A 26164-nucleotide genomic window follows, 5' to 3' on the forward strand; every position below is an offset into this window, starting at 1 on the left:
ACTCTACAAGGAATAGGACTCTAGTGCTTATATTAAGCATTACTGTCTCTGAAGAGTATTCAAAGGGTGTCATTTTTTTCAGAAAGCTGAGCTAGCAAATGATGCAAAGTCACTAACCATCTCTCTTGTGCAGACCACACTCCAGCCATTCATGAAGCAACAGCCGCCTTGGAAGACAAAAATCCTCACCCCCTTCTTCCTCTACTCCATTTCATATTGTTTGGCATGATATATTTTTAGTAGAATGTGCCTTTGACCTACTTGGGTCACAGCCAGACCCCAGTGCAGATCTAAAGGTGAACAGTAAAACTGCTGAATATTATTTTCTAGGCTTACAGCTGGAGACAAATGTTGCATGAGCTCCCCAGGCTGTGCTTTCTTCCTGGCTGAGGGAAATGCTTCCCATTGTTATGAAAGAGACAAAAGGAGTTTCATATTGCGGGATTATATGATTTATGAAATATTGGTGCTGGCTGTTAAGATAGCTTGTTATGCACAAATCAAAGATTTCATTTGCTTATGACTGTTATGTAAACATGTGGTGATACTTCTACTAAATTATATGGGGTTATTCTCTGAAGACTTATCACCCTGGCATTTGAAGAAGATGTAGTAGTGCAGTAATAGAAAACTGGCTAAGAAGAAATCTACCATATTTAATGTAATAAATATCCTGGGTTTAGCACTAACCCTTTGTTTCATGTTTCTGTTCTTCTTTAGAGCCTCTAGTACGTCACCCTGATTTTCGCTTGTTTGCATGCATGAATCCAGCTACGGACGTTGGAAAGCAAAATCTTCCTCCAGGAATACGAAACAGGTAGGGAAAAAAAGAACTCTCTAATAAAATTCTTAAACTTTGGTAAAGACCATGACTTCTAACTATCTTGGTGAAATGATTCAGCAAAGAATGCCTTATTGGAAGCCTGAGAATTTAATTTTAATTTCTAGCTTCATATGGCAGATGATTTCCACATCACAGTGAGGGTTTTTGTATGAAATAGTGTCAGGAAAATAATTCTGTGAAGTTGCCAAGGATGAACAAGGGATCTAGCAATAATAGAGAGTGCTGTCACTGGGGACAAGGTAATAATAATTCTTTACAATTAAATTGTCAATGCCTAGGAGTGCTATTACAGCTTATGTTCCTGGTGGGGATTATAAATGGAAGTGCTTCATGCCTTCTTATTCTTGGTAACTCAGAACTGTTGATGATCCTTGCAAAAAGCTATATATTCAGACTTGTTCACTCAGAGGAAAGGTGGGTAGAACAGTTATGTATTTGAAATATTGGATTTAAGGTATGGCCAGGAAAATTGGAGATGTGGCGAATTCATTCCTTAATAATACCTGCTCCTGAGCGTATGGATCTTCTTGTATTTGATGTATGTTCTCCAACAGCTGCACATGCAGCCCCTTAACAGATTCATAAAGATTGTGTAAAAGTGTATGTATGCACTTACTATGTGCAAATAGTCATTTGCAGTTATTTTTGATATACTGCTACTAGCTCCCTGATGTTAATAGTGAGAGGGGAGAGGAAGAGTGTGGTGCAGAAGAAAGAATATTTCAATTTCAGCATAACTCGTTAAGTTTAAATGATTTCATATTTGCAGTTGTCAAAAATGAAATTTTGTGTTTTTTCTATGATTGTAAGATGTCTAAATGTTATGAATTGATTTGACTCATACAGGTTTACAGAACTTTACGTAGAAGAATTGAGAAATGAGGGAGATTTGCAAATTCTTATAATGGATTACCTGAGAGGCTTGAATGTGAGCAAAAATACAGTACAAGGAATTGTGAAGTAAGTTGTCTGTAATTTCTTGGAATCTTTGCTAAAATAAGGCACAAAAAGGAAGCATACAACTAATCTGTGGTTAGGATGTTTTGGGAAACACAATAATGCTCCATACACAGCAACTGCCACAGAAACAGAATTTGGTAGATATAACTTTCTTCATTCTGTACTCATGGGGAGGAGATTCACTTTTTCTTACTAAGAAATGTATTCTTGGTGACGTCAGTTTAAAAAAACTACTCTTGTTGCAACCCTTTTTCCCATCTTAGCCATGAAAATGGTTTGTTTCTGTAGATCATACCAATGAAAAACTTGTGTTTTTTAGCAAGTAACCTTTCTGTCCTGTAGAATAAAGCATGTAATCTTGTTCTACTAACCTGAAGGACTGTTAAATGCTTAAGATACGAGTTTAAACTTACTCTCTTTGTAAACCAACTCTCAAAAAAATGGTTCTGAAATACTGTGTTGCTTTGTTTCACTGGCTATACAGATGGCAGAGTTTGGCATGGCTTTCTCAGCTTACAGCTTCTGAAAAAACCTGACAGTTGAAGATAAGCTTAAGTTTGTACTTTAATTCCTTAAAGAAATGTTCTGATCAGAAACAACACTGTATAACTGGAACTGTTTTCACCCTTTTTTTTTTTTTTTTTTTTTTTTTCAGCTTTTATTTAGCTGTGAGAAAGGAAGCTGAAACGAAGCTGGTAGATGGAACTGGCCACAGACCTCATTACAGTCTCCGTACACTTTGCAGGGCATTGAGATTTGCAACATCTAATCCATGTAGCAGCATACAACGCTCACTGTATGAGGTGACTACCTGCATTGAGGTTTATTTCAGTTTGTGTATTCACCACAGAGTCTATTTGGGTAAAGGAAAATCCTCTCTTCTGGGTGCACTATTGAAGACAAATGATTCTTTAATTTTGATGCATTCTGTTTGTTTTTTCTCCTAATGGTTTTTCACTTAATTGCTAACAATAACTTTTCTTCTTAGGGCTTCTGTTTGAGCTTTCTGACACAGCTTGACAGAGTTTCTCACCCAGTAGTTCAAAAGCTAATTTGCCAGCATATAGTCTCTGGCAACATCAAAAGCCTTCTCAAGCAGGTATGTAAAAATCCTACTTTTAGGCTGGTGAGTAATCAGAGTAGAACTTATTTTGCATTACTTTCTGCCTTTTTTCTCCTACGTTCCCTACATGCACTCTTGCAGTCATGGTGGGTTTTTTTTTGTGTGTGTACAAAAAACCTAAAACTTTTTTAAAATTCAATTCCTTAATAATTTTTGTTTCTATACAAAATACCTGTATGTTAGATGGTTTATTTGTAAATATAAAAAATAAGGAAGACTGGATGATTATAGTATTGTGGAGTGTAGGCAGCTTAATATAGTAACTCCAATAGTAAAACTTCACAGGCTTTTGAGGAATTTTCACAGATTTTTTAGTTTTTAGATCCTAAGCAGGCATCTTTGCTTTTTCTCCGATGAAGAAAAAAGAAATAAAGAAATCTCACTAGTTCAGGGAGCCCAGGATGAGTTTGTGTAGCTGAATGGACAACTGGGATAGGGGAAGCCAGTTGTAAGATAAGCATATTTGTTTAAGAATAAAAATCTTAATGTCAGAAAATATGAATATAAAAAGCTAAAAGCCAGTTTGCCATTTGAAAGTATATTTTGAAATTCAGTGCTACGAGAATGTCTTTAGAAACTGCTGTCTTTGTGGTGCAAAGGTTCCTTCTTGACCTTGAAATAATCTGCTCAGCCTTTTCATTCTGTGACAAGGGGATGGTGCTCATTGCAGGAATGCTCAGGAAGCAATATAAAATGACTTATTTTAGAATATGTGACAGTAGTATAACAGTAGTTGTCTTCATTAGCAAATTAAAATTCATTTTTATGATCTTTTACTTCTGTCATGTCTCCTCAGCAAATACCAAAACCCCAAGGAGGAAGATTTATGCACATAGAGGGATATTGGATTTCTACTGGGGATAAGGAACCTACTGTAGATGAGACTTATGTGCTAACCCCTTCAGTTAAGCTTAATCTGAAAGATATTGTCAGAGTTGTGTCTGCAGGGTATGTCTTTTTTTTTTTTTCTGTTAGTAAATTCAGTTAAAGTTGCTTATTTATTGTGTTCATCTAGTCTACATTGTTTAGCATGAGAAATATCTAGTTTACTTCTATTTTATAGTTAACTTTTCATTGTACAGTGACTTGAGTTTATATTTCTTTCTCTTCTGAAATCATCTTACTGCTATACCGAGTTTTATTTCAGTGATCATCTAGAAATTTTGCAGGTGGATAGTCATCTTATTTCACATTTTTATATAATAACTTCACAGCTAGCAGTTAGCATTTGTGGGTAAAGTTCCTTATGTTAATCCTGTAGTGAATAATCTTGAATTCAAAATCAGTAAAATAGTGATGTTTTGGTAATAAAGAGTCTGTGGAAGATTCAAGTGATGCTGGTATCTTGTATATGAGGAAGATATGACTCATGCTTCTAAACCACTGTGTTGGTTGTCCCTCTTAGGACTCACCCAGTACTGATTCAAGGAGAAACCTCTGTTGGTAAAACCAGTTTAATTCGCTGGTTGGCTGCTGCTACTGGGAACCACTGTGTAAGGATCAACAACCATGAGCATACTGACATCCAGGAATATATTGGTTGTTATACATCAGATGCCTCTGGGAAGTTGGTGTTTAAGGAAGGTGGGTCAGCATACTGCATTTACTTCACTTTCTTGTGTTCCTTCCCTGTTTCTTTCTCTTTTGCCTAACTTACCTCCTTTATTGCAATGGAGAGAGAACCTTCTGTAAAGGTAATATTTACCAGTTCATAGTCGCTGAAGAATTCACTGTATTTTGCATAAGAGTTTATGTGTCTCATCACTGTTCTACTACATGTCCTTTTGTACATAAAGAATTCAGCAGTTTAAGCAGTTGCTTCCATGTCTGAATTAGCTTTTACACTGAGTGAAAACTGATTACTGAAAGTATCTAAATGCATACTCTGTTAGATTTAATTTGTTAAATTTTTAACTAGAACTCTTTCTGTTCCCTCCAAGGCATCCTCATAGATGCAATGAGAAAGGGTTACTGGATTGTTCTAGATGAACTGAACTTGGCTCCCACTGATGTTCTGGAGGCTCTCAATCGATTGTTGGATGATAACAGAGAGCTGTTCATTACTGAGACTCAGGAAGTTGTCAAAGCTGACCCTCGCTTCATGCTGTTTGCTACACAGAATCCTCCAGGACTCTATGGTGGCAGGAAGGTCTGTATAATCTCTTATTTTGAGTAACTATGACTCTAGAGAGTGAATCCCTATTGTACATACAAGTGTGATGTGAAAACCTACTGATGCATAGTACAAAATTAATATGGAACTCTAAGGAGGTAGGAGGAAGAAGATTGATCTGGAATGACTGTAAGTACAACTGGATTCTTATTTAAGTTAGATACAGATATCAAAGCTCTAATTAATTTTGAATAGTTGAGATTTAAGTGCTATACTAAACTGGAGTTGACATGTTATAATTGATGCAGTGTTTCTTGTTCAGGAGCACTGAAGAAGAGACGACTTAAATTATTTAAGTATGTTTCAAAGCTCTTGTCCTCATCTAGGCCATCTGTTACGCTTTCTTTTACATCTATGTGTATATGTTAATGTTTACTATGAGACTAACCATATTTCCTTAGGATATGTAGGAAAAGACTTATAAGTAATATTGAAGGAAAAGCTCAAAGCAATAGCATGTTCTTGTATTTTAGGTTTTGTCCAGAGCCTTCAGAAATCGTTTTGTAGAACTGCATTTTGATGAACTGCCAAGCACTGAACTGGAAACCATCCTGCACAAGCGATGCAGTTTGCCACCTTCTTACTGCAGCAAGCTTGTCAAAGTCATGTTAGACCTGCAAGTATGAGAGTCTTTCTTCTTTTTGTAGAAGATTGCAATGCTAAGTAATAGAAATTCATTTTGGGGGGAGGTGTGTTGTGAACTGATTGATATAGAATGCAGTTGAACGAAGAAAATCCACAGTGAAGTACTTAATTCAGTGGTTAGGATAGAGAATAGGGAAGATGATGTCAGATTTGGAAGAAGGCCAGCAGCAACAGCAGCAAAATTAATAACTGAAGGCCTTGTGTTTTAATGTGTAAAACCATTTCTTGGCCTGAATGAGAAGTATAATAATAGATTTGTAGCAGCATTTGGGCCATGCCAAATTTGGTACTATTTTTTGAGCAATAGTTTTGACTGTGTTCTGGTACTCCTTTGTGTTTAACAGACATTTAACACTTAGTAAACAGCTAAAACTATCTTTTATTGTAAAGTTTTGATTGTACTTTTGTAAAATAAAGTACAATTGCAGTAGTATAAACCCAATCACACTCTATAGCTTTCTTATACTGAATATCTTAGTTTATTTTGCTGCACTAAAGTAAAGTAAAACTTAAAAATTATTAGCATTCCTTTTGGTGTAGAACCTCATTCCTTGTTTTGATTTTGCTTTAGTCCAGGTATCTATTTTCTTACTGTTTTTACTTATTATAGTATTTTGCTTCTGGGAACCTATCAAATTTGCTTACATGTAGGTACTTTGAGACTTGTGACGACGCTGGATTTTTTTTTTCCCCCATACAATTCATTTGAATGAATGTCAATTAACCTTGTGTACAGAATTCAGACTCATAAGAAAATGACTCACATCTTGTTCTTATGCCAGTCTTACCGCAGAGGTTCAACAGTTTTTGCTGGAAAGCATGGGTTCATTACTTTGCGAGATCTATTTCGTTGGGCTGAAAGGTATAGATTGGCAGAACAGCTGGAGAAGGATTATGACTGGCTTCAGCACTTAGCAAATGATGGTGAGCCATGCTGCTTTTCTTCAGTTGTTTTGAAGTGTGTCTCTGGGGAATTGCATTGTAACCCCAATAATGAGGTGTAAGCTTTTATTTCTAGTTAACTATATAGTAATTGATTTTTCTCTTCCTCTGTTTTATAGGCTTTATGCTTCTGGCAGGAAGAGTGAGGAAACAGGAGGAGGTGGATGTTATACAGAGAGTCATTGAAAAGCATTTCAAAAAACGTGTATATCCTGAGTCTCTCTTCTCAGAGGAAAGTGTCAAAAAGCTCCTGGGTGAGTTTCTTAGAAAAAACATGTTTATAATTCTCTAGTTGTGACTGTGGCTGACCGATTAATTTTTGTTGTGCAGCTAAATCCTCCACACAGATGTCAGTTATGGGCAGAGATTTTAAACATATTGTCTGGACTCAAGGCATGAGGAGACTTGCAGTTTTGGTGGGAAGAGCCCTGGAGTTTGGTGAACCTGTACTGCTGGTGGGAGAGACTGGGTATGATACAGTTTGTTTGCAGTATTGCAACATCCACAGAGTTGAATGCACAAAGATTGACCAGGCTTCAGTGCTTTCTTGGTCTGCGTTGAAGTCTCTGTCATGGCTGACTCGCAACTGTTACTTTTTCACAATTCCATTTTGAGGGGAGATAATCATCTCTCTTTCAGCTCAAGTCTTTAACAAGATTCTGTTGTATATGACTTCATAGAAATTATATAGGAAATAGTAAAACTGAAATTCTACTTCTACTTTTCACAAATTGCCCTCTAGAATCTTAATGTGTCTTACTGGGAAGCCACTTTGAGAAGTTGTGTCAGTTTGCCGTTTGAGAGCATGTTTGTATTTTAAGGGTTTGACAGACTGTAGGTGAGATACTACCTTTTTTTCCCCACTTCTATGTACTAAGAAGGAGATCATGAAAATAGATACTGTCTGCTCTTGAATTTGTTACAAATTTGGAGAGTAGATTTTTGTGGAAGAGAAAGGAAGAAATACACAAGAAAGAGAGAAGTAATGTTTTTCACGAAATGGGAGCTCCAGATCCTCAGCAGTTTATTTCCTCAGACTTAGGCATGGTTAAGACATGTAGCATTTCCAGTTCACTGAAATGTTAAGGTAGTTTGCTGACTGCAGGGTCAGGCTGAAATAAATTTGTTTTTCAGCCTGTAGAAATCTATCAGCACAGATAATAATTTAGATTTTAACTAAACGCATCTAATGCAGGTCAGCAGCAGTTGTGACAAAAATGGCTTCACACTGTGCATATGTTTTAGTTCAAGGGAAGGAGAAGCACGAAATTTGCATTCTGAGCCTTTGTATCATAGATAGTCAATGAAAGTGACTCCTGTCCAAAGTGAGCTGGTTTTTATTCTCACTTTTTCAACTATATGGCTTTTTGCAGGTGTGGTAAAACTACCATTTGCCAAATCTTTGCAGCATTAACAAATCAAAAGCTATATTCAGTGAACTGCCACTTGCATATGGAAACTTCAGACTTCCTGGGAGGACTGCGACCAATCAGACAGAGATCAAGTGACCAGGTTTGCGTGATATTGGTAGGAGCTGGTAGTTACGATAATGGAAACAAAAAATAACAGTTATTCATGACTTTTCATTTCCTTTTCCATTTGTTAGGAGGAATATGATGGTTCTCGACTCTTTGAGTGGTGTGATGGACCTCTTGTTTTAGCAATGAAAGAGGAGGGGTTTTTTCTCCTTGATGAGATTTCTCTAGCTGATGATTCTGTTCTAGAGAGACTTAACAGGTATGTCTTAAAAATGTTTAATATTAAGCATCTTCAGATAGGCGTCATACAAACATGAGCAGGGTAAATCTAACTTTTTAGGAACCTCTGTTTCTTGGCCTAATTTTAAATTAACTGATTTTTTTTTTTTTTTTTTTTTTCCTTAACCCTATAGTGTACTTGAAGCTGAGAAGACATTGGTTCTTGCTGAAAAAGGTGGTCAAGATGATGAGGATAATGAAGTAGAACTGTTGATTGCAGGAAAGAAATTTCGTATCCTTGCAACTATGAACCCAGGAGGTGACTTTGGGAAGAAAGAGGTAAATATCAAAGTCAACTGGAAGTATAACATACTTCTGGTTGTATTAACTGTTTCATGATTAGAAGTGCAATGCAAAAATGCGTCAGCTAATTCTGGCATTCAGTGCTTTCTGGTTGGAGCCTGCCACACTGCTCTAAAGGATGATTAGGATACACCTGTTCTCCATCACTTCTGTGTACTCTCATTTTGACAGTACTGTGTCAATGCTGAGCAGAATGTCAAAGAAAACTTAAAAGCTCTAAATAATGTAGGTAGGCTTGGTTATCAGAATATTTCAACTATGTGAAATGTTGTTCATGAAGCAAGCAAATTCAGACCTAGCATGAAGCTACAGTAGTGTGAATCTCAGATTATTCTCCTTAAGACTTTTCAGAAAGTGACAACTGGAAGTTACCTTTTCATTCTTACTGAATATGTTACATCTCCAAATAGGTTTCTCATTAAGTGGAAAAAAATCTGTTTCTGAAGTTGTTTAAAAGCCAGGTTAAAAAAAATGTTTTTAAGTGATATTGAGGCTAAGAAAGGAGCTCTCTTAATGGCATTCCACTAAGGTGGTTTCTACAGTACGGAAAAAATTGCTGTAAGCCAAATTTTTAATGGGAATTGATTTCTGCATTGCATTTGCACTAATGAATTTTGTTTTGTTAATTCAGCCAGGGTTAAGAAAAGAATTAAGGGAAGGAGTGTTGTAATTGAGGCAATTTCCATGTGGTAGTTTGTTTCTGTATGCAAATTACATTGCCACTGCTTGATACATGATGTCCTGGAATGAAATGGAGTTTTGGTGCTTGCAAACCAGCTTCATTTCTTTCTATATTCTTTTGAATTTTCTCTTGCCAACTGTTTCCTGCATTAATGCCACTACTAGAAATGTTATAATTCAGTGCTCTCAAAACTGTTAAAAAGTAGTCCTGTAAAATTAGAATTGAGGGTGTAGACTGCTCGCTCTGTTGTTCTCAAGTACTGTGGCTGCAAGGCTACCATGCAGCCTCATGTAATGTGCTATGTAAAATGAATTCCTATGTAGTCCTGCTTGTTTGCAGCTTTCTCCCGCGTTGCGCAACAGATTTACAGAGATATGGTGTCCACAAAGCAATGGCCGTGATGACTTGATACAGATTGTAAAACATAATCTTCACCCAGGATTGTCTCTGGGTGGAATAAACCGTCAAGGTGGGTATTTTTCTGTGTGTCCAATTATACAAGTATTATTAAGAAAATGAGCTATCACTGTCAAACTTTCCTCAAAATTTACACCAATGTGTACCTTTTTATTGAAAGTATGTTTGTCTTTGGGTACAGTTCAGAAATACTTTAGACTCTGTTCTTCATTCATGGTGTGTGTTCTTTGATTAGCCAGAGGCAAGATCAGAGCAGATAATTGAGTTATCCCCAGCTCCTCAGTGCCCGATCTTAGTTCTAGTATAAGTTATTGAAAGAACTGGCATTCTGTTTTCTGTCAGCACTTTGATGTTAACATTGATAATTTGATTTTGTCTTGCTACTTGAATTTAAAAGGATGTGTAACGCAGCACAGGCCTGGATTTATTCTTCACTTGTCGTGCTTATTAGGGCATAGAATACCCATCTGTGTCCATGTGTTATGGCTGCATGTACATTAAAATTATGCTTCTTATAGAACAATATAGTATATTTGAGCAGTAATGTCTTTTTGATAACTAATTTTTGACTTTTTTTCAGGAGCAGACATAGCAGAGCTCATGATGGACTTTGTTGAATGGCTGACTAATCAAGAGTTCGGTCGCCAGTGCATTCTCAGTGTGCGAGACATCTTATCATGGGTTAATTTTATGAATGTCATGGCAGAGGAATCCAATTCTGCCAAGGAACATAGTCATCTTTGTATTTCTCCAGTGATGTCTTTCATCCATGCTGCGTGTTTGGTGTACATTGATGGAATCGGATCAGGTTTGTCTTCAGTGCTCACTTTGCAATGGAAAAATAGAAAGATATTTGTGTTGATATGTTTGAGCAGAATGCTGACAAAATGCATTGAGGCAGCAGGGAACTCTCATGGGAGAAGTTTTCGTTTCCATTTGACAATATTTTATTATTTGTGTTTTTTTAACATATCAGAATAATACAACAAGCTGAAGTAAGTTGCAGGCAGTAATAATAACACTGCAAAGGCAAGCACAGAAATGAAGAAAGCCTGTGTTTTTTATCAAGTCTTCTAAGCTGATGTATTGTGATATGATATTTAATTATATGACTTTGTATTACTGTCTTCCTCCTAAACCAGAGACTAGCCAGTATCATGTGTATAGTTCAGAATGCATGTCTGTCTCTTTGGCCACTGGCTGAGAGAGATGGGGAGGCAGGGAGAAATTGAAAAGCCAGGAGAAGTGCAGGTAAAGAAGGCTTGGGAAACTGTGGCTAGGATGACAATGATGGTAGCAGAAAGGCTTTGGGAAATATGTCCTTAAGTTCTGTTGGTCACAGAGCAGTTTATCTGTGTTAAATAGTTGTGGAAACGCTGGTATGTATAAGCACTTAGACCTGAACAGACTACTGCACAAAACTGGCATCTGTGAAAGAACACTGTCTCCTTGTCACTAGATGAATGTGCCTAGGTATGGATGTGAAGCACACTTTCCTGATTACAGGTACAACATCCTGCTCAGCTGATACGGCTTTACTAGCTCGTGAAAAATGCCTAACGTTCCTATGTGAGAAAATGAGTCAACTCCTTGAACTGACTGATTATCAGAAGAATGAGCTGAAGATTTATGACAGAACGAAGAAGGAATTCGTGTGGATGGACAACTTTATGGGAATCCAACCATTTTTTATTCCAAGAGGCAAGAGACTGTGGGAGTGGGTGGACATTTGTTCTGTGTTTTTGCTCCCATTAGTTCTGTTACTCACTAGATTTGGTGAGGCACTGGAACAGGTTGCCCAGCGAGGTGGTGGATGGCCTGTCCTTGTAGACATCCAACCTCAGGCTGCACCAGACTGTGGGCAACCTGATCTAGTTGTAGGTGTTCCTTGTTCATTTCAGGGGAGTTGAGCTAGATGACCTTTAAGAGTCCTTTCCAACTCGAACAATTCTGTGATTCTCAGTAGAATATCTAAAGAGTTGCAGAACAATTAGTAGATTATTATGCAGTTTAGAAAAGCAACTTTCCTAGCTCCAGTTGTGGTAGTGGCAATTTGGAAACATTTGTTTCTGTGGTTTTCTGTCACTTTACATGATATGCAGAACTTCCACTAAGTTCAGCCTAAAGCTACAAGTCATCTTGGCCCTTGTGTAAAGCCTGGTAGACAGGGGTCCTAGGTACAATCCTTAGAAAGAACAGAGAATAATGTCCTGCCATGCTATATTGTCTCAAAGACTTGCTATGATTTTTGCATAGTTGCTTTGTTTCTGCACTTCAGTTCCTCATGTGTTAATACAAATGATTCTATCCAAATACTGCTTTGCACCCCTAAATGCCTGATGAGGAGACCAGAAAGTGGCAGAAGTTCAACTGTGAGCTTTCTAGTTCATCTGGCTGATTCCTAGTAGTACTGAACTATGTGGAATATATTCCTAATTCTGTATTTGTCATTCATCTTTGAGCATTTTGATATTATGGATTGTGTTAGTCATGTATGAAATTGTACAAGATAGTGGCATTTCTACATTCTTTAGTTTCCTTCTGGATTACTAAGGATTGCAGGAGGAAGGACCTCTTTCATACTAAAAAACTGTAAAGATCTGTAAGATAAAATGATGATTAATACCATGTATGACCTAAGCAATGCTATTTTTGCAGAATTTGGGGAGTGATGTTCCACTGAGTTATACTGGTTGGAATTTGGCAGCTCAGAGGCTTGGTACTCTCTCCTAATCATATGTCCTAATAATAATAAAGAAAATATGTGCTTATCACGCTTTAATTTAAGTACTTTTCTTTCACAGGACAGTCTGTATATTGAGCAGATTAGCATGTTGTTCTATAACATGTTGGAATTGTATCCTTCAGTGCCAAATTTTCCAAAGCTGTTTTTGATTTTAGATCCACAGAGAAATTGATGAAGTTTAATGGCAAAATATGCCATCTTCATTTGCTTTTTGGAACGTACCACATAAATGAGAGTATAGGGGCTGAGTCACAGCTTTGGGTCTAATAGAATGCATAAGTGCCTGATCTCTGAGAAAGGGAGACAAGCTTTATCTCTGCTACTTGCTGTAATGAGATCAGCAGTTAATAGGCAGAATGATCTCATTCAGAAGCATGCTGTCAACAGCTCCAATGTAAACATTCTGGTCTAATAGTTTTCTTTTCCTTTGTTTTAGGCCCTGTTCTTCAGAGGAACAGTGTCACGGATTATGCTCTAAATGCTGGGACTACAGCAATGAATGCTCAAAGGCTGTTGAGAGCCCTACAGCTTAGCAAACCTATTTTGTTGGAAGGGTCACCAGGTGTTGGCAAGACCAGTCTAGTTGCTGCCCTGGCAAAGGCCTCAGGAAACTGTCTTGTTCGAATCAACCTGTCTGAGCAAACGGTAGAATAAAATACCATCTTTGTAACTTATTTTTTATAGTAGGGGGAGGTTTTGTTTAACTTAAAGAACAGTTCTTTTCAGATGTGGCACTGAGTCTGAAATGTCAGTATTTCCTTCTTCAGAAGATTAGTGGGAAGGGGAAGCAAGAAAGAGCAGTGAAATTAATTGAGTGAATGCTAATTCTAGATTGTGTTCTTTTCAAGTGAAAGCATGCAACTTTGCTGTGTTTTGCTTGACTTCTGCAAAGTTACTTGAAAGCACCTTTAGGGCTTTTTATTTTTCCTGTTTTGTTCTTTTGTTCCAGTTTATTTTATTTTTGTTAAATACAATAGCTTTCAGGCATCTTGCAGTTACTAATTTGTTATTAATTTTTTCTTACATTTAATCAGTGTTTAAAGAGGAGGTGACTGAACTTCTGTAATTTTTTTTTTTGCTATTCTTTATTTTCAAAGGATGTGACAGACTTGTTTGGGACGGACTTGCCTGTTGAGGGTGGTAGGGGAGGAGAATTTGCTTGGCGTGATGGACCACTATTAGCTGCATTAAAGGCTGGACACTGGATTGTGTTAGATGAGGTAAGTTTTGAGTACAAATGAAGTATTTGGGAAGAACAGAAGTGATGATTTTTGGCATGTGGCATATATTTTGGCATGTAGGATCTTCAGAAACCTACGAGGTTTAGTGACTGGCAGATCTTTTGCTCAACTGCAATCATTTTTTGTCTTGTGCACAGTTGAGGACGATCTCTCCACATAGAAGATTAAACTCCCTCTAGGAGTCTTTCTATCCATTGGATAGAGGAAGTATAAGAGATCAGCTCTGACCTATAGTGGGCAAGATGAGGATTGTGTCTTAACCTAACTCACTGCAGAAAACCAAGGCTTTTAAATTTATTTTGAGGGAGAAAAGTGTCAACACAAATTCTGGGACATGTGCTCTCTTACATTTCTATTTCACTGAAATAAAAGGCCTTTTTTGGGATTAATAGACTGTAGTGGCTACTGATGGAGATCAAGAAAGGATTCATTTTATCAGTAGAAAGTGTGGAGCTGCCATAGGTTTCTTTGTATACCAAATAGCAAGCACTTTCTAACGTAGACATACACAGAGCTCACATCTTTTTGAAAGTATGTGTTCTAATTATTGCCAAGTGCAAAATCTTAATTTTTTGTTTGCATACCTTCTTTTCCTGTTGCAAAGAATGCCACCTTAAATAACCATAAAATTTAAGTATCCCAGACCATCAGAATGAGAGAAAGACTTTGGGTTTCTTCTGAATTTATGTTCATATTCCTTGAAAATACAGATCTTATGATGGAGATTTGTTTTGTTGTCATCATGAATATCAAATCACAGTAATAATAACAAATGTAAATAAGAAAAAGTTTTACTTGTAGTTGCTGCAGTGTAATAACAGTCTAGCTGGAGGTAATAACATATGGTAACACTGGAACAGCAAGGAAATTGAGTTTATCTTCTGTGTATTGCATGCAGTTAAGTAGATCATATAAATGTGTTTTGTGTAGCATTAATATTGTATCGTTATTTCTTTCCTCAGTTGAATCTGGCTTCTCAGTCTGTATTAGAGGGGCTAAATGCATGTTTCGACCACAGAGCAGAGATTTATGTTCCTGAATTGGGAATGAATTTTCACGTACAACATACAAAGACTAAGATTTTTGGATGCCAGAATCCATACAGACAAGGAGGTGGAAGAAAGGGTCTGCCCAAGTCCTTTCTTAATAGATTTACACAGGTAAGCATATTTATTTGATGTAAACTATGTCATGGTCCTTTCTTGTAGTTGTATAACAATATCAACACACTGCATGTTCTTTATTATATAGGTGTATGTTGATCCACTATCAGCAGCAGATATGGAGTTTATTGGGAACACACTGTTTCCTGCCATCGACAAAAGTATTATTTCTAAAATGGTTGCTTTCAATAACAAGGTAGGTAGATATTTTGTTTGTGGAAGTAGGCATAATGCTGTAACGTTTAAAAAAAAAAAAAAAAAGTTGAATGTTATGTTTCCCAGCACCTCTGAAGGGTGGAGATGAGTGTGGATGAAAGAAAAATGGAAACATATGCGGAGGAAAGTAAACAACACCAGTAAATACCATGTGAATTCTTTTGGCACTACAGTCAGACACATGATAACTTATATGGGGACTGAGGAAGCATTTATTTTTCAAAGAAAATAATATATATATATATATATATTACTAGTAATATATATAATATTAAATATGTTTTTAAAATATGTTGAGATTTTGAAAGTAATTATGATTTGATATCTTGATGAAATAAGCTGAGAAGGAAGGTTTTCTGCACACGTGGGTTACTCTCAAAGTGCAAAGAAAATGAGCTGTAAGAACTACAACATATACTTATTTCCAATTTGAATTTCTAATCTGGTTTTTATTATGTGCTGCTGTTTGAATGGTAAGATCAAGTGAAAGTAGCACTTGACCTTCAAGAAGTAGCACTTTGAAGGATGTGCTGCATTCTTCTGAAAATCCGATAAAGGGAAATCTTTCCTGATAGGATTTGTCTATGACATGAGATACAGAGGAGCTCAGATCTAAAACTGCGCTAGTTTAAAAGATGTTCAGTGAGCATTAATTACAAGACATCAGCTTACTAGCTAATTTTTTTTGGCTTAGATGCTGCCATTTTGTTTGAAGTGTAGTATTTAAAATTCACAGCAAGAATTTTTTCATCATCATGCTTCTGAAATTGCATTCAATTTTCATCTCATGAAACAAAAAAGCATAGTAACATTAAGAGAAAAGAACATTCTGTGATCCTAGATAAAAATACTTATTGGCAACATTTTACTGGATGTTCATTTAGAAAATACAAGAGGGGGAGAAATGTTTAGCTGTGAGTAGCTTGATGAAGAACTAGTAGATGAGAGACTAATTAAATCAAGCCTTAGTTCATGACATCTTCATAAAAGTGAATACAGCTTGTTCTCTCCTGTTGTCAGTTATGTACAGGGTGCCAAAAGCAGTATTTCAGTTGAAATTATTTTTTTTTTAATATTTGAAAACCAGTGCATGGGTTGGAATAAAATATTATTTGTATTGCTACTTTTTCCAGATTGATAAAGAGGTAATGGCTGAAAAAAAGTGGGGACAGAAAGGAGGACCATGGGAGTTCAACTTACGTGATCTTTTTCGCTGGTGTCAGCTTATGCTTGTTGATCAGTCACCAGGATGCTATGATCCAGGCCAGCATGTATTTTTGGTATATGGAGAAAGAATGAGAACCAGGGAGGACAAAGAAATGGTGAGCTGTGTGTTCAAACTGTGAGACTGAAATCAGTTACCAAACGTGTTTCTCTTTTGTTGTAGTACTTATAAATAATGTTTCTTCTTAAGTTGCAGGAAAGGGGGGTTAGTCAGGGAGTTGCTTCTGGCAGCTCACATTTACTTTAATTGTTCCTGTGCTTGGAATTAAAAGATTGTGACTAATCTGTGACTAATCTGTATTACTTCCTATCACAGTGCTGTGAAGTGGAGAAGGAAGGCTAATTAAGATTCAAGTCTTTAGAACAGTGGATAAATTAAGCCTGATTAGCCTCATCTACTCTTTCAACTGTTTCAGGTTGTATCTACATTTAGAGACATTTTTGGCCTGGAGGCTTACGTGTATACAGGAACAAGAGATTTTCACATCACTCCATATAACATTCAGGTAAGCTTTTGACAAGGTTTTGGGAGTGGTGAGAGAAGAAAGCAGTTTATACGCTTAAGCTCACATTTTCCTTCGAGTACTCACCCGTTTGTCTCTCATCCTTCTAGATTGGTTATTCAGTTCTTTCTCGTGGCAACTATATTCCTCGTCCTGGCAGAAATCTATCACTTCTGCATCATTCGCTGCAGTCCCTTGAGTCCATAATGAAATGTGTGCACATGAGCTGGATGGTAATCCTGGTGGGCCCTGCAGCTGTTGGCAAAACCAGTCTTGTTGAGCTGCTGGCCCATCTGACTGGCCACCGACTGAAAATCATGGCAATGAACAGTGCAATGGATACAACTGAACTCTTGGGTGGATTTGAACAGGTAAATACTGTTTTGGTAATAAGGCAGTGTTTCTGCTTCCTACCTAACTCTGGCCAGTCCACTGTGATCTTAGTGTTTAAGCACCAAGTGGAGTCTTAGAGGCCGTGGTCTTCTGGGTGAATTAACTCTATAATGGCATATTTGCAGGTTGATATTAATAGACCATGGCTGCGCCTGTTGGAAAAAGTGGAGAATGTTGTGAGCACATTAGTAAGGGACAGTCTGCTCCTGACAGAAATTTGTGCAGATGATGCTGAACTTGTGCTGCGTGCTTGGAGCAATTTCATCCTGAATTACAAGCCCAAATCTCTGGGTGAAGGAGGAAGAAGTGTTACAGCTGAATTAGTGAGCAAACTGGAGGGAATACTTGTACTTACGCAGCGACTGAACAACAAAATAAGTTCTTATTCAAAGGCAGGTATGTGTGGTGATTTGAAGTAAGTCTGTTTCTCTGAAGAAAATGAGAAAGATGTGGATCTGGAGTGAAAGTTTGAGAAGGTTATGTAGGATTTTTTTTTTTTTTTTTCCTGTAAGTCTTGTTCATGCTGTTGTTTATACTACTTGTATAACAGCCCAGCTTCTGAAATAGTTGGATTAGTGATGGTTAATGGGTTGTGGGTGCTTATTTTTTTGTGTATAGTTTTACCTGGTAGTGATTATTACTCCAAACTGAAATTCTACTACTAAAACTAAACATATGATGCAGTACAATTCATATCTTACGTTCCCAAGTTGGGAATTTGGATTTTTTTCTTGTATTTGATCTCTGAAGCATTAAGTAGATGAGCTTTACAAATTTCAGCAGTATAATGTGTAGACTGATTTTTTTTATTTTATTTTTATTTTTTTGGTAAGGCTGTTGATTTTTAAGCATTGCCTAAAATATGGAATTAATATCTTCAACTTTATATAACTGAGGAGAAGATTTGGAGTAAGGTATCTGGCTAGTTTATATTTATCTGTACTTGCAAAAGCCTTGTGTCCTCATGGATTTTCCCCATGGGAGATTTACTTGCAGAGTCAGACTTTGCTGTTATGCTTCCTACCTTTTGGACGAACATGGATGTTTATTAGCAAAATAACTATTTTTCTTGAACAGGAAATTACATCAGTAATACAGGTCTTGATGCTATATATGCTTCATTTCAGAGTTTGCTCTTCTGGTAGAAGAGTTCCGTCGTTTAAAGCTGCAGCAGGTCCAAGCTGCTGACTCTAACAGCCTTGGCACTTTTGAGTGGGTGGACGGGATGTTGGTTCAGGCCCTGCAGTGTGGTGACTGGTTGCTGATGGACAACGTTAACTTTTGCAAGTAAGAGATTTTAGTGAACATGTTTCCTTGCGTAAATTTCTTGACCTTCCAATTGTTCTTACCATCTCAGTGAATGTGTTTACAACTGAATAATTTTGCATTTCATAGCTGTATATGGAAGCAATAACTTTCATTCCCTGGAAGAATCTTCATCTTCTTTCTTAAACCGCTTAGTAGTTGATGGTTTTCAAGTTACCTTATAACCACATAAACATTCTTTTGAATGTAGCCCCTCTGTGCTGGACCGCTTGAATGCTTTACTTGAGCCGGGAGGCATTCTTACCATGAGTGAGAGAGGTGTGATAGATGGCACAATTCCTACAATAGCTCCTCATCCAAACTTCAGGTACTTTCTTTTTCTGCTTTATTTTTTTACTCTTTTTTTTTTTTTTTTTTTTTCCTGTGCATAAAATAGGTTTAGAAAAACAATTATCAGCTGTGATCCAGTGTTCTGGTATTTTTTTTTTATTTTTTTTTGAATGCTACTCATGTTTCAGTGTACTGCAGTGTCACTGTCTGTCTGGCAAGGAAAAAAACAGAGGATATACAGCTTAGAAGGTTTAGCTTCATGATCCTGTTCCTCTACAGACTATTCAGACTATTACATTGGAAAACTCATAGTGGTATACTCATGTTTTGATGTCTTTTTTTTTTTTTCCTCCTAATTTAGTATTTCAGCACTTCCCTAATCTCACTGTAATGGTGTTCAGGGTGCATATATTAAAGATAGTGATGTATTCAGTTATGTTGGTAATAAAAGCTGGTATGAGGACGTGCTGATCTTTTTTCCATCTTTTTCCAGAATTTCTGAGTTCATGCTTCCTGCTGTAACAGAACTTTACAAAAAACAACAACAACAAAAAACCCTAACCAACCAACCAAAAACAAAACAAATTGTCTATCTTTATTCTATTCTGAAGTAGTCTCTGTGAGAGATGCGAAGAGAATATACAGAATACTCTGTATGATTCCTACTTTCCTTAAATTTGTAGAAGGAATGTAGGAACTGCTAGGCTCTGGTTCCTCTGAACTGGAAACAAGAGCTTTGACTTTTCACAGAAGTTCTTTTTGCTGCATTATATCTCAGATTTTTTTTTTCCCCTCCTTGTTTTTAGGAGTTGTTTGCTTAAAGTATGTGGATGTTGGCTATTTTGGTTATTAAATAGTACCAATTTATCTGAAGCTGTTGCTAAGAATTTTAAGTCTTTTCTATAGCTTAGAGGCCTCCTTAACTTTTTTTAAGTAGGCAAATGATAAACATAGCTGAGAGTTAAGAAAAAAATCGTGCAATATCTCTGACTAATTTCAAAGTATAATTATATACATACACGTCTTTTACTTAAATTCAGTGTATGTGTCTGGCTTTCTAGATATAAGCATTTTCATTTTTATGAGGATGAATTTACTTTATGGAATACGAGATTTGGTGGCTTCAGAGTGATATTTTTATAGCCCGAAGTTGCATCTTATGAATATTCAACAGGCTTTTCCTTTCCATGGATCCTGTTCATGGGGAAATATCCCGAGCCATGCGGAATCGTGGGATTGAAATTTACATTTCTGGGGAAAACGATGGAAATGTATTGGACAATCTGGATTTAAAGTTACTGCTGCACGGTTTGGGCTTAGTGGGCGATAGCGTCTGTGATGCACTTCTGGCCGTGCATTCAGAAACCAAGACATCAATACCAGGTAAGAAGCGTCCGTTCAGTATTTTACTAACACCAACTCCTTACATGTATTTGTACTAACTCTTTAACATTAAAACTTGATTATTGTATTGTGTAATGTCCAGATATAAACAAAGGCATAAAAGTATTTTCAGGCTTTTTTTTTTTTTTTTTTTTTTTTTTTTTTTGGTGGGGTGGTAATTGGTTTAGTTTAGGTTTTTTGCTGTTGTTTTTTTCATTCTCAGGAATGCAAGTCTGCCCAAATCATTTAATAAATAAATGAAAATGGGACTGAGTGTACTTTGTTAGGAGACATCAGACACTGGCATGATATGTCTGTTACTGGAAGGAAGGCAATATATTTTAAGTGAAAATCAGCGAAAATGGAGGGTTTGCACAAGGCCCGTTCACATTGCTCTTTTAAGCAATGGCAGTTAAGTTGCATTCACCGCCTCTGCTACTTGATGTTTTATTTTGAGTTGGTCACATGGTAATTTAGTCTAGTCAAATTTTTCTTAGCCTTGGGAAGAGTCCATTCAAATCTGAGGGCCTAATAGGATTTGTACAATTAGATCATATTCAGAACCTACAAAAATGGAGATTGTCCCCAGAGTTAAAGGGTTGACAATTACTAAATGTTCTTCTTATTCTAAATGCTGTGTATCTTTCAGGTTCTGTATCATCTTTGTCACCTTTGCTTCAGGCTGCTGTGTTAATTGTGCAGCAGATGCAAAGAGGCCTTGGATTAGTGAAGTCTTTTTACAGAGCCTGTTGGGAAGTTTATGGCCGCTCACAGCAGTTGCAGAGCAACCAAAAGGTAAAAATCTTGTATTTGAAGGTTCTTCTTGCATTGTCTAGATAGGAAACAGCGGATCTCAAAGACTAGCTCTGAGAAATATGTTTTGTTTAAGTGCCTGAGCAAGGGGTTGATGAAGATAGTGCTTTTGAAAAAAAGCCAGGCCATTTTTAAACATGCTGTCGTTGTCTGTTAAGTGATTAATAAGCTTGATTAAGTGTCATTGGAATATCTTCTATATTTTGCAGAAACTTAAGATTTTTTTTTTTTAGCTCAAGTGTAAGCAGTAATACAGTTCTACATGTAACAGATCGTTGCAACTCCGGAAGTAGTTTTTTGTAGTTGAAGGGTAAAGCGCAGTGAGTTTCAGCTGTTGCTTATCCATTCATTACATGTTTGATAATACTAAGCTGAGTGACATGGTCAACATGTTGGAAAAAAGCAGGGCCTTTCAAAGGGACCTTGACATGCTTGAGAAGAGACCGTACAGTGGCCTTCCACTACCTAAAGGGGGTCTATAGGAAAGATGGGAGCGGCATTTTATTAGGAACTGTAGTTAATGGACAAAGGAAAATGGTTTTTAAACTAAAAGATGGTAGGTGTAGAGTAAACTTCAGTAAAGAAATTATTCCAGTATCCTCGCTGCCATTAATAGGTTGCCTACAGAAACTGTGTTCCCCAAGGCTAAGTTGAATGGGGCTCTGGGCAACCTGATGTAGTAGAAGATGTCTCTTCATATGACTGGAGGGTTAGGACTACACAGTGGTTAAGGTTCTTTCCAGCTCAAGCCATTCTACAGCTCTGATTCTAACAGAAGTCAGATGAGAGTTGTATGTTCTTATTTGAGATATTCTCCAGAGGATAAAGACAGTTTGGTTTGTTGGTCATTTTGTAAACTGCAACTCACTCTTTTTGCAATGTTAAAATGTTATGATATTTCATCATCGTGTATATTACAGTGTTTATAGATCATTTGGTTTATAACATTTGGTAATAAATGCATATTAATTAGAACTCCTGCTGATATTGTACTCGAATGGATATTTGAATATAATTCTAAACTGTTTTTGTTTTTCTGGATTGTTCTTATTGCTGTTGTTTTTTAGCTTGTGCTAGAATTAGTTATGAAGCACGTTTCTTCTCTGGCTTCTCATGAAATCTGGGGTGACTCTCTGCTTGCAATGGGATTGTGGCCTGACTCCCTACCTACGGGTCTGTTTACAGCTGAAGACTCGCTTCTTTCAACAGTACGGAGTGATGGACAGGTCCTAATATACTGTTTGAATAGATTAAACCTTAAAAACTGCAGGTAGGCAAGAGCCTTTTATTTTTTTTCCACAAAAAAAATAAGTGAAAATACAGGGTATGTGAGTAATGTTAGTGATGTGATTGTCACCAATCTTTTGTCTCGAGCAAATTGTATGGGTACAGTACTGGTCATGCTACCACTGAAATTCCTGTTCGGAAGCTTAATTTGTTTTTTTATTCTTCAGTCCAAAATGTTTGCACTGTTCCATCTTTCAATTTTCAACAACAACGTTTTACTCATTCTGAGTTAAATTAGGAGGTAGGCATTTAGCAGAAAATGTGAATGTAAACACTGGAACTGCTCAGCTCTCTTGTGAGATGAAAGAAGTTTTTAATTAGTTGTAAATATATTAATGGTCCTTTGTGTTTCTCACTTTCATCCAGAAACAATTCTTCTTCAGGTGTTGTACATCCAGTAACTTCATGTGAAAGAACAATGTTACTCCTTGAACAAAGCTGTATGCTAGAGGTGTCACTTACAGCAGCCATGCAATAGAAAATTGAGATCATTTAATGATTTCTTGTACCTTGTAGCAATTCTTCTCACAACAGTGGTGCAAAAGCTGCCTGCCTGCCTATTTGCTTTGCTTAGTGATTCAGTGGGCAGGTACTGTGACAGAACAAGCTTCTAAAGTTTAGTGTAACAACATGCTGGGTATTTTTATCAGTGAAATTCCTCTTTCTGTCTTTTGTATCTTACTTTCACATGTCATTCTGTGCATAGATCAAATTACATAATGTTGTATGTATTCACTCCGGACATTTAACATAAATTTTTGGTAATAAAGAAGTCTGTAAGTGGTAGATACCTCTAACTGATTTGGAAAGTTGGAAAATGGCTTTGGAAGTAAATAAAGAAAAGAGATTATTTCATTGCTACCTTCTTCCCTAAAGACGTGGTGATTAGCTTGGCTTGCAAAGTGGCACTGGCAGTTTGAGCCGTTGATGGCTGATCTTCACTTTTTTTGTGTTTCAGGACATTACCACTGACTCTGGAAGATCTTCAGAAAATCATGCAGTCCACCCATCCTGAAAATCTCAGATTCAGTGCTGTTGAGATATATGCAGACTGGGTGGATGAAATGGAAGTCCTCCAGGCTTCAGTGAAGTTATTCATTGAAAAGGCAACCAATCAAGATTGGACATTGAGAGTTAAATGGCTTAATTTCTTAGCCAAAAATCTACCACAAGTGCTTGGTATGTAATCATTCAACTTTCTTTTTTTGTCTCCAAGCTGATTTATTGTATTTTCACAAATCTTAAATCTTCCGTGAGAACATCCAGAGCTTTCAAATGGTCTGGAATCAGATCATTTGAACCATGAACTGGTTTTCAGCTGTCCACTCCTAGGTTAAGGATATTGAAGCTCCGTGGAGAGAGAGAAACAGGTTGTACATGTTGGAGACAGGAGGAGTTTGGGGGCTGCAAGTATTGCCTTTGTTACTGGAGTATGCATGTAACTTGTGTTGCTTCTGAACTACAGTTACCTTTGGATACCTCTTGGCTGATATAAGAAAATGTGACATTCTCTTCACGTATTTATTGGTAGTAACAGTAAATTACTTTCTATTTATTTGTTGTTAAAATATACATATTGAATCACTTGACTAGAAAGTTAAGGAACTGCAGAGCTGAGGTTTCATGAAACTATGTTGCCTGAATATTCAGTGCAGCAGCTGAGGTGAAGTCTTCATTGCTTGATTATGTTAATTGTATTAAACTTAAGGAGAAGTTATACGGACATTAGTTATTCAGACTACATTTAAGGCCTGTTGGAGCAATCAGCATTTGTCTAGAGTTCATGCACAGAGGGGATTCAGACTGTTTTTGCTGGCTCAATTGAAGATATTTATTAATTTGTACTAAACACTTTCCTTTTAACATGCATACTCCTTCACCTACAGATCCAGTACGGATTCAGTTGGAAGCAGGTGCTGTAGCCCTTGGTAGTTTCTATGCCAGTCCCCTCTCATCTGGAATCAGTAACATGATCAAGTTGCTTCAGCCTACTATGACAGGTACTTTTGAAATCATGTTGATAAAAGAGATTTGTGCTTCCTTTATTTGTTCTTTGAACACACAGCAATGCTAACAGGTTAAATTGTAACTGTACATTACTCTTGTTGAGAAAAGAGACAAGAATAAAGCCTTTCTTGCTGTTGAGAACTGCAAATATGGCAATTAAATGTATTCATCTGATGCAAATTAAATATGAATGCTATGAATGTGAATCCAGACACTGTATTTTGTGACCCAGATCCTCCAGCTCCAATTTAGAAAGTAATAATGTTGTTAAGAATGTTGCATATATCCACTGCCTTTCTGACAGAACTGTTGAGGCCTCTTGTTTTTTCCTAGCATTTATTGTGTTGGTCTGTCCAAAACCATGGTGAAGTCTGCAGTTTTCCTTCTGTATTTTATGGGGACCTCAGGTCTGTATATTCCTTTGAAAGCTTGTTAGATCTGTGTAAGATATATAAAGTGTGACTGGACCCTCTATCAGTGATCCTAGGTATTTTGCACTGGCTGTGAAAGGAAAAGGAATTGGACTTGAGTTTCCAGGCTGTCTTTTTGGGTTTTCTGACCACTCATGAATTTAGTCTCTCTGTTTTGTTTTATAGAACCTGTAGTCAGCATAATACTTCTCTGTTGTTGTGTCTGGAGTGAGGGAGCTTTAGACTCTGCCTTTGTCATAGGATTTCATCTTTTTTTCTGTATTGATTTTATAGAGACAATGAATAGCAGAAGTCTTTCACCCTATAATATTTTCTCTTTTGTTCTCTCTTGTCTTTTCTGCCTTTCCAGATGAACATGTGATGCCTCTGGACCCAAGATGGAATGTGCAATTTTTGGATATCATTAGAAATTCAATTAACTTCGATACAGAAACAGAACACACAGACCAGCTTCTCATCCTTTTGAAGTCTGTAGCAAACCGGTGCGTTCCAAAATAATAAAAAAAAAAAAGCCTGTAAAAACTGCCCAGTGCCTTTTATCAGTACTTTTATGAACAGTTTTAGTATCTTCCAGATATATTTTCAGGTTTCAGTAGAGGTGATCTAAATTACATAGCAGACATTTTGTTCTTTGTTTCTGCTTCCTGTAGCTGCAGATTGTGAACTGTCATTTGGTACAGGAGAGTAAAGCTCCCGGCATTCCTTGTAGATTGGATTACTTCTAGGATAATCCAGAAACATGGGATAAAGCATAGGAGATGGGAAGCAGCACTTTGAAATCTCTGGCATAAAAATTAAGTTTTACGGCCCTGCTTTTGGATTTGGACAAGTTTTCCTAATAAGAAGAAAAAGTTCTGATACACAAATTCACAGTATAAGAAAGCAGCTGCTCACATATCTTGCGAATGGTTGTGTTGCATCTGCTTAGTACCAGCAAAGGAAACAACAGTGGGAATTTAGGAATCTACTTCTTGTGAAGTGTGCTTTTGTAGAAACCATATTCGGGCAACTAGTTATGCTACACTAGAATGTTGTTTCCTAATACTGTAATTCAGTATAATAGCTTTGTAGTTCGGTATAATAGCTCAGAGATATATGTATATATCTAATAAGGCAGAGGCTTTAAGTTAACAGTGCTGGATTTCTAATAACTTTATTTCTAATTCAGGGCAGTGCTGTTTCTTGACCGAGAAAAAAGGAGCTACACTGAAAAGAATTTAATTATCAGCAAGAAGCCACGAACTAGTGCCTTAAGAATGTCTCTAGATTTCCGCAAAGGTAGTTTGATTTTTCACTGTTACTTTTGGTTCTTTGT

General features: G+C 36.9%; 1 protein-coding gene across 2 annotated transcripts in view; it reads left to right on the top strand.

Moving 5' to 3' along the window:
• MDN1 (midasin AAA ATPase 1) overlaps nucleotides 1-26164 on the top strand; it is a 93740-nt gene that overhangs the window by 23477 nt on the left and 44099 nt on the right. For both annotated transcript variants that reach the window (XM_010707625.4, XM_085217646.1), the window contains exons 19-52: nucleotides 721-817; nucleotides 1691-1804; nucleotides 2460-2607; nucleotides 2793-2903; nucleotides 3724-3875; nucleotides 4333-4511; nucleotides 4868-5076; nucleotides 5574-5720; nucleotides 6528-6669; nucleotides 6807-6941; nucleotides 7018-7156; nucleotides 8061-8199; nucleotides 8294-8424; nucleotides 8579-8723; nucleotides 9769-9898; nucleotides 10427-10654; nucleotides 11353-11547; nucleotides 13029-13237; nucleotides 13690-13812; nucleotides 14796-14993; nucleotides 15085-15192; nucleotides 16346-16534; nucleotides 16853-16942; nucleotides 17050-17310; nucleotides 17458-17728; nucleotides 18460-18619; nucleotides 18849-18965; nucleotides 20103-20311; nucleotides 20961-21106; nucleotides 22192-22394; nucleotides 23370-23590; nucleotides 24298-24411; nucleotides 25199-25331; nucleotides 26018-26127. In XM_010707625.4, coding sequence (XP_010705927.3) covers nucleotides 721-817; nucleotides 1691-1804; nucleotides 2460-2607; nucleotides 2793-2903; nucleotides 3724-3875; nucleotides 4333-4511; nucleotides 4868-5076; nucleotides 5574-5720; nucleotides 6528-6669; nucleotides 6807-6941; nucleotides 7018-7156; nucleotides 8061-8199; nucleotides 8294-8424; nucleotides 8579-8723; nucleotides 9769-9898; nucleotides 10427-10654; nucleotides 11353-11547; nucleotides 13029-13237; nucleotides 13690-13812; nucleotides 14796-14993; nucleotides 15085-15192; nucleotides 16346-16534; nucleotides 16853-16942; nucleotides 17050-17310; nucleotides 17458-17728; nucleotides 18460-18619; nucleotides 18849-18965; nucleotides 20103-20311; nucleotides 20961-21106; nucleotides 22192-22394; nucleotides 23370-23590; nucleotides 24298-24411; nucleotides 25199-25331; nucleotides 26018-26127 — 5403 coding nt within the window. The remainder of the gene's footprint in view (nucleotides 1-720; nucleotides 818-1690; nucleotides 1805-2459; nucleotides 2608-2792; nucleotides 2904-3723; nucleotides 3876-4332; nucleotides 4512-4867; nucleotides 5077-5573; nucleotides 5721-6527; nucleotides 6670-6806; nucleotides 6942-7017; nucleotides 7157-8060; nucleotides 8200-8293; nucleotides 8425-8578; nucleotides 8724-9768; nucleotides 9899-10426; nucleotides 10655-11352; nucleotides 11548-13028; nucleotides 13238-13689; nucleotides 13813-14795; nucleotides 14994-15084; nucleotides 15193-16345; nucleotides 16535-16852; nucleotides 16943-17049; nucleotides 17311-17457; nucleotides 17729-18459; nucleotides 18620-18848; nucleotides 18966-20102; nucleotides 20312-20960; nucleotides 21107-22191; nucleotides 22395-23369; nucleotides 23591-24297; nucleotides 24412-25198; nucleotides 25332-26017; nucleotides 26128-26164) is intronic.

This window comes from Meleagris gallopavo, chromosome 2, assembly GCF_905368555.1.
Source record: "Meleagris gallopavo chromosome 2, MGAL_WU_HG_1.1, whole genome shotgun sequence".
Classification (NCBI taxonomy): domain Eukaryota; kingdom Metazoa; phylum Chordata; class Aves; order Galliformes; family Phasianidae; genus Meleagris; species Meleagris gallopavo.